At 37.9% G+C, this 13,400-nt stretch overlaps 1 protein-coding gene and 1 long non-coding RNA gene across 3 annotated transcripts in view; one reads left to right on the top strand and one right to left on the bottom strand.

Annotated features, from left to right (window-relative positions):
- Nucleotides 1-8,908, bottom strand: part of LOC140326577 (uncharacterized) — a 40,953-nt gene extending 32,045 nt beyond the window's left edge. Inside the window, exons 1-2 of the long non-coding RNA XR_011919898.1 lie at nucleotides 7,708-8,908; nucleotides 3,941-4,024 (exon numbers count right to left, since the gene is read on the bottom strand). This is a non-coding gene — a long non-coding RNA (uncharacterized lncRNA). The remainder of the gene's footprint in view (nucleotides 1-3,940; nucleotides 4,025-7,707) is intronic.
- The window catches only part of SLC20A2 (solute carrier family 20 member 2), a 28,808-nt gene that overhangs the window by 4,944 nt on the left and 10,464 nt on the right, over nucleotides 1-13,400 (top strand). For both annotated transcript variants that reach the window (XM_072405290.1, XM_072405289.1), the window contains exons 3-5: nucleotides 9,287-9,427; nucleotides 11,294-11,379; nucleotides 13,060-13,156. In XM_072405290.1, coding sequence (XP_072261391.1) covers nucleotides 9,287-9,427; nucleotides 11,294-11,379; nucleotides 13,060-13,156 — 324 coding nt within the window. The remainder of the gene's footprint in view (nucleotides 1-9,286; nucleotides 9,428-11,293; nucleotides 11,380-13,059; nucleotides 13,157-13,400) is intronic.

Here is a 13,400-nt window from a genome sequence, read left to right as displayed (position 1 = left end):
GGGAGAACACTGCACACACAATGATAATGGAAACTATTATATATCAGTGATATAACCTCAAGAGGAGGGACAGTCAAAAATTAAAGCCCTTTTGTTTAGTTGATTAAGGAAACTTTACAACTTCTGGATTCTCTCAAATTAGGAAGTCTCTTTACATTGGAGAGACACATTTCTATGACAAAATAGATGAGCGGGCTGTGTGGAGTAAGCTGGTATACTTAATGTTCGGAATGGCCTTTCTTTTTTTTAGCGTATCTTCCTCTTCAGCAGAAATTAATGGTAGATATGGGTAATGCAGCAATGGGTAATGCAGTTTGTAAAAACATTGAAGCAAAAGACACCTTGAACTCCATACTTACCCGAAAACTAGGTCTGCAGCATTTCCCAGCTTTACTGCGCTGTTCACAGTCTCTGTTTACTATTGAGAAAGACATTGCTGGGTGCCTCTTCCTCACCCTTTCTCTTGTGGAACAGATCAAAGATCACTGAAGATTGTTTCCAGCAATATTTGAGTGTCTATACAAAGCCATAATTGCTGGACTTGCAATTTTTTTGCAGACAAGTTCTCTCAAACATTTTTGATCATGAAATGATAAGGTAAAATAGTGAATTACCTTAAAATAAATTTAAAGTTTAGTGAACTGACCTCAATATGTTAAACCCTATCACCTTAGTGGATATTTATAAATAAAATAAAGACAAACTTATTTCCTATTCTCTAGTATAGTGGCAGTGGCAACTGTAAATACTATCATTAACATCACAGTGCATTATGTGCATGTCCTTGCAAAAAACATGTTGATTGTGGGAGAGAGCGGAAGCGGTAAAGGTATCAGTCCATCAATCCAGTGGGCCTTCACTGTCCGATCACATGCTGTGGGCAGAAGGCTGACCACCACTTTGCTTAGATACCTTGTTAGGTGTATTTTCCGCTCCATGGTGGCCCATATATGTTACCCACATTCTCTTCCAGCAGTTTTTGACCTCCGATAGCCTCTTTCCTATTTAACCATTTTGGGATTTTTATATGCTTGTGTCTTCTGCCATGCACTGGCACCTTTTGAAAACTCCCAGTTAGTGAGGACTCGTGAAGTCATGTGAGTGCCAGATGAGGGGATCCATGTCTTGATAGGGAAAGTCTTTTCTTTATAACCTAATTTTTTGCTTCTTTATTTACAAATTTATATAGGGCAGTGCCCTTTATTAAGTACTATGTCCTTTCCTGAAAAGAGTTGAGCTCTTGCTACCAGTGCACACCCGTGAAACTCCAGTGTCACCTTGCTGGCCTAATCAGACTTTTCTTGGTGCCCCATATGGCGATCTGTAAATGTTCTTTACCCAGCCACAATAAACGTATTAGTTCCCAGCTCTGGAAACTTTTTTAGCGCACGTTTAGACTAAGCATAAGTGTTACCATTCTGGCAATGCTGATCCGCGGCTTTAATATTTTTAAAGTGGTAATCTGCAGCAAATTGTGCGATGTTAAAATTCTTTCTGCATTCTAAATTTCCAATCTGTTTATTTTATATCAACAAGCAGCCATTTAAACTTGCAGGCAATTCATCCATTTCAGAAAAAGTTGTTTCTCTAACAAAGCCACATTTCCCTCTTTTCATGTCGCAGATTTTTCATTTTACAACTGTCCAATTACTGTTTCTGTTGGACCAGCTACCCAGACCTCCCCTTCACCTCGCTACATTACCTTTTAGGTAGCTGTTGGGGGAGTAATGGAAGGGAGTGTTATAAGGTAACACTTAAAAGTCTGTGGGCTGACATCACATCCAAGATGATGTCACCCACTGACATTCTTTCACCCAGCGCATTCTCCGGCCTTTTAAATGTCTGCATAAAGAAGGCATTCACAGTTAAATAATATGCATAACGAAAGTTAATGCACATAACGAAAAAAATGCACATTTATTCCAATAATCTAATGCAAAGTTATTGTTAGTGCAATACTTGCAAGCCATGAGCAGTTATCCTGTGTCCCAAAAACTCCCTTCTATATAGGTTAGCTTTGAATAGTTGATACAATACCAAAATCTTTTAATACTATTTCTGTGTATAACTGACAAATATCTACTGCCACTATTTTATTTGTCTGGAGTCCAACTTCAACAATCTGTTCTAAAATTTACATTTAAAGCATTTTACATTTTATTTTAAAAATGTTGCCTAAATCATGTTTTTGTTTACATTAGATTTAGATGGTTGTATTGAAGATACATTCTACATAGATTTTTAGCATTTCTAATCATTTCAGTGCTTTTCATCCTGTATTTCTGTAAGCATCCACTAGCTATAAAATAAATGTAACCTTTGTTATTTTTTGTAATGTCTAACATTATGGTAAATATTTTTATAGCAAAACATAAAGCTCCACATGTTCTAGAAAGTTGCAGACAAGATTTTTACTATTGGACATTTATAAAAACCCGTCAACGTGGAAAATTCTGCTGGGGAAAAAAATAGTACTGTGTGGGAGTTTTGGCCCTCAGTGTTCCGTAGACATGCAGAGCTAGGTGGTTTGAGCAATGAGCTGAAAGACCTGCCTGCAGGGATAAATGTTTATTTGTATTTCTGGATGTTCCACAATCATAAACCAATCAAGGATTTTCATTGTTACTTTTGGTCCCTATAATATCAGCTATTTGTAATGTAAACATAGCTATGGAGAATCATAAGATATCATCTAAAAAAAGAATTTGTACTCTGTTTTTTTGTTCTCCTATTAAAGTGAAAACAAGTTTTTTCCCTTGAAGAATGGGCCTCTAAAAGTAGAGACTTTAGATATCATAATACCTCTTAAATGTAGATCATAAACTCTATTCAGTCGAATGGGGTAACTTAGCGCTACTTTTCAAAAGTTTCACAAAAGTGTATAAAACAATTGCCAGAGAAATGTGATAAATAAAAAAAGACTTGATTTATTTTTGCTAGATGGGAGAAGTGCTGTTTGGGCACCTAGAAAAATCAGAGGATTGCTGAGGGTAATGGGCAAAGGGCCCAGAGAGAAAGTGCCAGGGATGAGGAAGGAGCTGGAAGGTGATGGGAGGCATATTACCCTGCCATTTGTGGGTTGGAAAAAGCCTAAATGAATGAAGTAGGGAATACCCAGCTGTTCATTCGAGTAGATTAGGACATAATGTTCCAAGTACAAGGTTATTCACAAGATGAGTTTTGGCAGCAGTGTGACCCTGTACTTTATTATGTTGCCTGGGTGAAAATGAAAGACTGAGGTGGCAATTTAATGTCTTTATCTTCAACTTTGTATGGGCTATTAAAGAGCTTTGTAGTTTGAATGTTCCACATGACCTTCCTATCATTCTCCTCAAATGAACTCCTCAGTAAATGAACCGAGAGCAAAGGCATAGAGAGCTTTTTGTCACCAACCAGGCCTGCCTTTACCTGTGGAGATGACAGTCAGGGCCGTTCTCTATGTTAGAGATGGATATTTTAGGTTATTTATCAAATTTTATTTTGAGATCTGTAGGGACTGTATATATGCAAAGTACAATTTAAATAAAACTGCAATTCACAAACCATTGTTTTACTGTATTTTATTTTTTCATTAAGAAATTCTGTAACTGAGCTGGCCAACCACCAAAACCTGTTCTGTGACAATAATAGTCTGTGGTCAGGCATTTCTAGAATCGTTACTTTTGTGCTCATGCAATTGGCTTACTGACTTGAAGTCTTCTGTGAGATTTTAATTTTTTTCACTCTTGGTGCCTATTATGTACATGGGCATTTTGAGCCTTTTCGATTTAAACTTGCTGATGGTCAGACTCAGGTTCATATGGTATATGCAGTTCTTGACAAGAGAAGGCTACATTCAATTTGCCTGCAGTTTAAACTCCCCTTTAACCTCCCCAGCGGTAACCCCGAGTGTGACTCGGGTAGCTAAAACAGCGAAAACCAATAGTAAATAGAACATTACCTGATCTGCCAGCGTCCTCCTTCGTTCTTCTCGCTTCCTCTGGCTGGCGTCCTCTGCATCTGCTATTTCTTGGTTGATTGGTTACTGCATTAAAAAAAAGAAAAATCACAAAATTCTACATTTGGATATTTGTTGTATGTTGCCTTATTTGATAAGCATAGTGAGTGCTTAATCTTTAAACCTTTGTACTGTTCTAACATAATTACATTCCAGGCAGTGGCATAATTCAGCATCAGGATATTGTAATCAGTGTTTGATATAGACAATAGCAAAAATACCCTTGTGTTTTCGGTCAGGTAGTTCTTTTGCCATATTTTAGCATTTAACAAAATGTATCCCTTGGGAAAAGCATTTGTCGTTCAATAAAAGTTTTTTTTTTCCATTTTCCTAAATGTTGTGCAGAAACTAAAATGCTAACGCAGCAATTAGCAAACCCAGGCAGTCCATTCTCTCTGAGAGTGTTACTGTAATGCTAGGAATAAATAGTGTCTGGTTAATGTGAACTGAAAATCATTCTATTTATCTTGGCTATATGACATTCTTTTTATTGTCCCAAGTCTAATGAAGAAAGATGAGCCTAGAATGCACAGGATGCATAGTATCTGATTGGTGGTCATGTTATAGCTGTACTGTAACAGTGTCTTCCTGTGCCTTAATCTTAAACTGGCTGCTGTCTGGAAACCCTTGTATTATCTTTCACAATCTGCATATACCTGGTTCAAATAAATATACTGTTAGGTCCATAAATATTTGGACAGAGAACTTTTTTTCTAATTTTGGTTCTGTACATTACCACAAATAATTTTAAATGAAACAACTCAGATGCAGTTGAACTGCAGACTTCCAGCTTTACTTCAGTGGGTTGGACAAAAAGATTGCATAAAAATGTGAGGAACTAAAGCTTTTTTTTTTTTAAAGTAATTGGACAATTTGAGAAAGATGAAAATAAAATGTTCATTTCTAATACTTGGTAGAAACCCCTTTGCTGGCAATGACAGCCTGTAGTGTTGAACTCATGGACATCACCAGATGTTGGGTTTCCTCCTTTTTAATGCTCTGCCAGGCCTTTACTGCAGCGGCTTTCAGTTGCTGTTTGTTTGTGGGCCTTTCTGCCCGAAGTTTAGTCTTCAACATGTGAAATGCATGTTCAATTGGGTTCAGATCAGGTGACTGACTTGGCCATTCAAGAATATTCAACTTCTTTGCTTTAATAAACTCCTGGGTTGCTTTGGCTGTATGTTTTGGGTCATTGTCCATCTGTATTATGAAACGCCTCCCAATCAATGTGACTGCATTTAGCTGGATTTGAGCAGACAGTATGTCTCTGAACACCTCAGAATTCATTCGGCTGCTTCTGTCCTGTGTCACATCATGGATAAACACTAGTGTCCCAGTGCCACTGGCAGCCATGCACGCCCAAGCCATCACACTGCCTCCGCCATGTTTTACAGATGATGTGCTATGCTTTGATCATGAGCTGTTCCACGCCTTCTGCATACTTTTTTCTTGCCATCATTCTGGTAAAGGTTGATCTTGGTTTCATCTGTCCAAAGAATGTTTTTCCAGAACTGTGCTGGCTTTTTTAGATGTTTTTGAGTAAAGTCTAATCTAGCCTTTCTATTCGTGAGGCTTATGAGTGGCTTGCACCTTGCAGTGCACCCTCTGTATTTACTTTCATGCAGTCTTCTCTTTATGGCAGACTTGGATATCGATACGCCTACTTCCTGGAGAGTGTTGTTCACTTGGTTGGCTGTTGTGAAGGGGTTTCTCTTCACCATGGAAATTATTCTGTGATCATCTACCACTGTTGTCTTCCGTGGACATCCAGGTCTTCTGGCGTTGCTGAGTTCACCAGTGCTTTGTTTCTTTCTCATGATGTACCAAACTGTAGAGTTTGCCATTCCTAATATTATAGCAATTTCTCGGATGTTTTTTTTCCTGCTTTTGCAGCTTAAGGATGGCTTGTTTCACCTGCATGGAGAGCTCCACCGCATGTGTGTTCACAGCAAAATCTTTCACATACAAGCTCCCCGTCAAATCAACTCCAGGCCTTTTATCTGCTTAATTGATAATGACATAAAGGAATTGCTCACACCAGCCCATGAAATAGCCTTTGAGTCAAATGTCCAATTACTTTTGAGCCCCTGAAATGAAGTGATTGTGTAAAAATAAAAAAGGCTTTAGTTTCTTACATTTTTTTGCAATCTTTTTGTTCAACCTACTGAATTAAAGCTGAAAGTCTGCAGTTCAACTGCATCTGAGTTGTTTCATTTAAAATTAGTTGTGGTAATGTACAGAACCAAAATTAGAAAAAAGTTGTCCAAATATTTATGGGCCTAACTGTATCATTGCTGAAACCTTTTCTCACAAAGCACGTGGTTGTTTAATGTTGTAGTATAGTATGTTTGCAGTATATTCTGTACTTTTGTGTTGCATAGTTAGAAATATGCATTTATGAGTTGTTATGAAATGACCACTTCTTGTTTGCAAGTGCAGGAAATGAGAAGAGTGTACATATCGTCTAGTGAGATTATGTAATTAGGTTATAAAATGCATGATCACCAATACCTGCATTAATGCAATATCCTGACCATTAGAGGCAATTTATAGCAATCTAGACTTGTAGTTATTGTATTCCATTTTATAGTAAAAGCATTTAGAATTATGGAGGGACACATTTGGAAAAGGAACATATCTGTCATTCAGTCTTGTCTTCCTTTCTTTGTATGCATGTATTTCGTGACTTTATAAATTACCTGTTTTTGTAAAAAATAATGGAAATAATGTATCAGACATCACTGCTTTCTCTCATCCAACCCCTATGCCATCTCAAGCTTCAAGCCCATTTACAGCTGAAGCCTTTTTTTTTAAATGGATGTGGAAGAGTTATAACTAATCTCAGGTTTACAAACCCACCAAGTTGGGGAGAACCATTTATGGCAAATGCTTAGGTTTAATTTGAGTGAACATATTGTTAGTGGCTTCTTAGTATAACTTTACCACATTGGCCTTGATTTAAAGCTATCCAAGGCTGGAGAGGATACACTTTCATCAGTGAACCTGGATAATCCTGCAAACCTGGAATGTATTTCTTTGCTATTTATTAGCAAAAAAATTCATATTTAGTCCAGATCAATTCCAGGTTTTCTGGATCACCCAGGTTCACTGATGTAAAACTGTATCCTCTCCAGCCTTGGAGAGCTTTATTAAATCAGGACCTGCGAGTCCAAAAACTGAATTATAAAAGATGTGAATTTTGTCTGAGAATTGCTTTTCAAAATTGGCTATATACAACCTGTCTAGTGTAAACATAACACCTCTTTAAACTAGTAAGTAATTACCAGTATTTCTGCTTCATACTTCTAATCTAGTGATGGAAAAAGTTAAAACTACAGAAACTAAATAAAAAGTACTTTTTGTAATGTATAGTCCAGATTGAATTTTTGCATGAACATTAGGTTGCATAATAGCTAAACTATGCTGGTTTTTAATCTCATAGCAAAGTAGTGACAGTTATCTTAGTGTAGTAGAAAATGTTTCCATGATGTTACCAATGACACACGTACATTATATATAAATATATATAGTTTTGGCTTTACACACGCCAAACTGAAAAATGCAGATGCTTTGTTTGCAGTCCAAAATCATCTAATTAGGAACTGCTACATGCAAAACTAAACAAAAAAAGAAACAGTTGAAGGCATTATCAAATAAATCATCCAGTAAATAAAAATCTGAGGTTTGTTTAGTGTGCTTTAAAAACGTACCATTTAAGTAAAGCTCCAAGTCGTCTTGTTTGTGGTCATCAGACAATCCTTTAGACCCGGGCTTTATTTACAATGTAAGATTTAGGAATGCTACCAACAGGAACAGGTGGATTTATTGGATGTGAATGCATTCTAATCCCAGCAGACAACAGTGAGTTTCATACACTGTGCAACAACAGCCCTTAAACATAGTGACATCAAACTATATACAATACACAAGAATATTGAGCGCAGGGCTAGGACAGGATTTCAGACAGGAAGTGTCCAAAGCACCAGTAAGGAGGCAGGTTTAAGATTTCAGGTCCAGTGCTAAGGCAGAGGGAGACATGTGAAGCCAGAATATATATAGGTCTACTAATTATGAGCCACAGGTGTTGGCAAACCAAGAAGTGACTCTGCAGCAAGCCACCTGCTGGTTGCCTGTGGAAGCACATTCAAGGCATGCTAACAGTGCCACCAGCAGGCAACATAGGGAGTTGCAAGGTTTCTGACAGTAAAAAAAAGCTGGCTAGCCAATCTTTTCTTCTGAGAGGATTGGAAGATCTATGTGTTTTTTTTTTTTTCATAATTTTTACTCCCAATTATTTGCAAGCAGAATTGACAGGCTAGTAGAAGAAGGCAACATTGCAGCACATGATAGGTTTATGGGCAGTTTGCATTGCAGCCCAAAGACTGGAATTCGGACCACTAAACATTGCTATGCAAGTGTTTTTGAGTATTTTGTAAGTGTTATTTTATTCAAACAGTTTTAATTATACACACACATCATACATATTTACTGGGCTTCTTCAAGCACTTGCAAACACCTGAAAAAAGCCTTGTGGTTGTAGTAGGCATTCAGGAGTGTTTTTTTTTTCATTACAATATATTGATTGATTACACTATTGCACTGTGAGATTACACATAACAAAACATAGGTGGTGGGCTTTAGAAAGTTGAAACATGGTATAGGGGAGCATTAGAAAGCTGACACAGTTACATGCATTACTGGATACCTATGGCACAGACAACTGTAAACACTAAATTTGTTGTGTCATTTCCCACCAACTTTTTGACTACCCAGCTAAAAGATAAAGTTTTGGGGGAGATCACTACCATGTACTTGAAATTCCTGTGCTGCCTCTGGTATGCTGAAACCAATGCCTACCCGATCTCCTAGATTAGTTAAAGCATACAATACAATTGGTGCCAACTGTTGGAAATGCAGATAATGCCTGTATGACACTTTATGACATTTTTTTTTTAATATTGGGCCCTAGGATTTCTAAGCACATGGTAAAGGTAAAATTATTGCCCTCATATAGAGGCTCTCTGTATGGTTCTTTATGGTCTTCTTTAAAATCTATCAGTCTGCTGGAGAGAGACTTTACAAGTCTTCACATGAAACACAGCTGTTAAGATATGAATCAGCGGAGTGATTAAAATGCGAATGCTACTAAAGTATTTTATGGTACATATTGTACAAAACAATCCTCCAAGAATTCTGTGTGTGTTTCATGTGTTTCCTCCTCTGTACAATCCCTACTAATGTAACCAATAAGCACCCTGTATTTCTATCTGTCTTGAATTTTTTTTGCAGGTTCGGCTGTTTGGCAGTTGATTGCATCGTTTTTGAAGCTTCCGATTTCTGGGACACATTGCATTGTTGGGGCTACAATTGGCTTCTCCCTGGTTGCCATTGGTACACATGGTGTGCAGTGGATGCAGCTTGTCAAGATTGGTAATTGACATTTCCTTTATTGAGTGAGGGTATGTGGAAAACATTTAAAGAAATATCTGGGCTAAACATAGTATATTTTGTCACAATAAAAAGTGTGGAAGATGTTTTCTTCCAGTTACAATTATCTACCCTGAATGCACAGCAATTCACGCACATGTCCGTAAATGTACAAACTACTGGTAAGAGGCATGGTGTCAAAAAATGTATATCATGACATATTCACAAGGACACTCTGTATTTATTTTTGTCTTTTCTTATAATTGGTGTTTTGGCACACAGTAAATGTTACATATTACATTGTCATGTGCTTGAGCTCATTCTGTCTTTTTATGACCCTCTGTGGTTTAGTGTTCTAATTTCATTAATAATAAAGCTGTAGTGCAAGAGAATACTTGTTCAGTCCATAATTACGAGTATGAAAAGTTTAAAAAGCTTTATGGGTCACAAACCCTACTTTTTAAATGTACATTCCACTCATATGTTTTTTATGTTTAGGCCCCACTAAGGGGCAAAACACATCAAAGTTGCTCTCTTGTGGATTATCATTGTTTGCTTGTGAACAATAACACTCAGGTGGAAGGTGGACATTTTCATACGTAATAAAAGTAAACTTTAGGTAAACAAGAAGTATTCAGAAAAGTATAACCTATACTGGTGAGTAAAAACAAAATACACTGATATAAATTTCAATGTTTTGCTTGTGTTTGTGCTCAGACCTTTCCATCTTATTTGTTAAGTGGCCTGAGTCTTGCACAGATTTGGATTTACATATGTTCTTGTATTTGTTGTCTGAATAGAACTACTGGATGATGCAGAGAAAAAAAAATAGTTCAGATGTAGTAATCTAAGATGTGAAACAGTCTGAAAAGATAATGCCCTTTCAATTGGTTATTGATAGGAAGGATGTTCTACTGCTCTTTCACATCCGAGGTGTGAGGCGCCCAGTCTGGCAACTCCCAGGCACCCAGGAGCGACAAACTGCACCATAAGTGACTAGATTTGCATGTGACTGCGACACAGTTGTAGCACCCCAACTGCTCAGTCCATTTTCTAACTAAGCAGATGATTTATATATATATATATATATATATATATATATATATATATTTCTATTTCTCAGTATCCACTATCCACTATTCCATGGCTCAAAATATAATGACAGAATAGCTGTGGTGGTGGGGAGTTGGTTACCATTAGCTGGCTACTGTTAGGAACCAGCCCCCATTGAAGATTTGTACACATGTAATTCCATCCATTTTGGTGTGTTACTTCCAGTAACATGTTTCCAAGCCAATTATGCAATACAAGTATAATGATGTCTCATCATTTCAACAAAATTTTGTAACTTCGGTGATGCAATCTGCCAAGTCCCACACTTTCACTCCTACTGTTACTAACTTGAGAAAAATATACCCACAGTCATTACTCAGGAAATTGCTCATCATTAAAAGGAGGACTTGTAATGTCTGTGATTGACTAGTACATGCAGCTTGTTTAGTAGCAGATAGTAGTGATAGCTGAAACTGCAATAGTAATCATACTAATAAACACCACTATGTCATCCTTAATTGGTATTTATAATGGTTTTTAATTTGAGTATCCCAGGCAAACTTAAATATTAAGGAAAGGGAGTAAATGGACATTGTAACATGGCCAGATACATAATATGATACATAATCAAGGAATTGTTGGACCCACACAGAGGTATAGCTGGGACAATTAGTACAGTGGTCTGATAGTTCTGCATGCTTGTCTGAATGCACGGTGTTACTCAGTGAAATTATATTGTGCATTGTTTTGACTGTGAGTACATGGCATTTATATTCTTCTGTATTTAAATACTTTACTCTTGACTCTCCATTGCAGTTGCTTCTTGGTTCATATCACCTCTACTGTCCGGTCTGATGTCTGGTGCTCTCTTCTTGTTGATTAAGTATTTCATCTTGAATAAGGTAAATCATATTGTTATGCTTCCACTAGGTTAACATTGTAAATAATACATTTTTCAGCACAAGTGGCATTTTTAAACTTGAACTGTATTGTGCATATTTTCCCAATTCTGTTACTTTAATAATTGAATCAAAATTTAGAAGCAATAAGAGAGTCTCTGATATGTAGATGTGCACTTTATACATGTGGTGCAATTTTGTCACACGTATACCGTAGTTTTCGGACCATAAGACGCACCAGGTTTTCAGAGAAGGGAAAACAAGAAAAAAATATTCTGAACCAAATTGTACCAGTGTAGTAAAATAGGCGAAGGCGGCGCCGATCGGCATCCATCAATCGGCGCCGCCTTCGTGGGCGGGCACAAGTGCCGCACGCTGGAACACAGACAGAGGCAGACAGCAGCCAGTGTCTGTGTTCCCCTGAGATCCAGCGTGCGGCACTTGTGCCCGCCCACGAAGGCGGCGCTGATTGATTTGATGGACGCTGGATCTCAGGGGAACACAGAGGAGGAACACATTGATTTGATGGACGCTGGATCTCAGGGGAACACAGAGGAGGAACACAGACAGAGGCAGACAGCAGCCAGTGTCTGTGTTCCTCCTCTGTGTTCCCCTGAGATCCAGCGTGCGGCACTTGTGCCCGCCCACGAAGGCGGTGCCGATCGGCATCCATCAAATCAATCGGCGCGCCTTCGTGGGCGGGCACAAGTGCCGCACGCTGGAACACAGACAGAGGCAGAGATCGGCGCAGCTGGGGACCGGGGGGGACACAGGTAAGAAAAAAAAATGCCCCTGTACCTCTGCATTCGGACCATAAGACGCACCCTGATTTTCCCCCCACTTTAGGAGGAAAAAAAGTGCGTCTTATGGTCCGAAAAATACGGTACTTTACACGTGTTTTATGTGTGTTACTACTTATCTCTTGTGACATATTTTTAAACCAAATACACTTTGAATACTGTTTTAACAAAAAAAAAAAAAAAAAAGTGAGAATAGAACAGCTGTGTTCAGCAGAGCTTGTCGTGCATTTTACAAACACATTAAAATGCAGTGGTGTGAGTGTACCCTAGTGTTTCTTGCTATAATCTGTATATGTGTGCCTACTTGGTGACAGCCGGGGGGTTTGCCACTCTGTGAGGATGCAGTTAGTTAATTGGTCCGTGAACAGATCTGGACATCTAGGGAATGCATGTGCAGACCTGTCAGACCTACACGAGTAGACCACCAAGCCATTGACATGAGGGTAAGAGGTTTTTATACATCTAAGGGTAAGAGACTGGCGAGTCTGAGATAGGTAGAGGTAGGTGTTTGTATGTCTACATGGAAAAAGCCCTTGTAAGTAACTAGTGACTTACTGAACCAATTAGCCAGAGGGACTGAGACCTGAATTGGCTGTATCTTAAGGAGGAATAGACAGACCTGTGCAAAAAATACCCAAGAGGCTGAAAGTCATTTGTGTTTGATGAACAGTCTCTGCAAGGGCAAAAAACTACTTTGACATTTGGATGTATAAAAGTGGGGGAAAAGTCCTAAACTTCTGTGGAGTATACTGAGTCCTTGTGAAACTCTTTATTTAAAATTAAATCTCAAAATATTTATTTTCAAATTCATTCTCACTATCCGTTTTAATATATATGATATGGAAAATATGTAACTGGATGATTTTTCTTTTTTTAATTGTAGGAGAATCCAGTGCCTAATGGACTGCGAGCACTCCCGGTGTTTTATGCTGCTACAATAGGAATTAATGTATTTTCAATTTTATATACAGGGGCACCACGTGAGTAATTTCATTTCTAATGCTAAGGTCTATTGTACTTGAAAAAACACCAAAATGAACTGAAATATGTTTGTTGTTGGCTTCGCATTGGCAAATAATGATGTCACAGCTCCTACAATTCTGGCTTCTTATTTGTTTTGGCCGTTCCATATACCATGGATTAATTAATAAGTAAACTGGCATACAAGTTACTTTTATAACAAAATGTAGCTGATAATATTTAGGCAAGCTAATATGGCCAACT

The sequence above is a fragment of the Pyxicephalus adspersus genome, chromosome 3 (assembly GCF_032062135.1).
Source record: "Pyxicephalus adspersus chromosome 3, UCB_Pads_2.0, whole genome shotgun sequence".
In the NCBI taxonomy this organism is placed as follows: domain Eukaryota; kingdom Metazoa; phylum Chordata; class Amphibia; order Anura; family Pyxicephalidae; genus Pyxicephalus; species Pyxicephalus adspersus.
The sequence above is the reverse complement of the archived record's forward strand: the minus strand, read 5'-3'. Positions and strand labels throughout refer to the sequence as shown.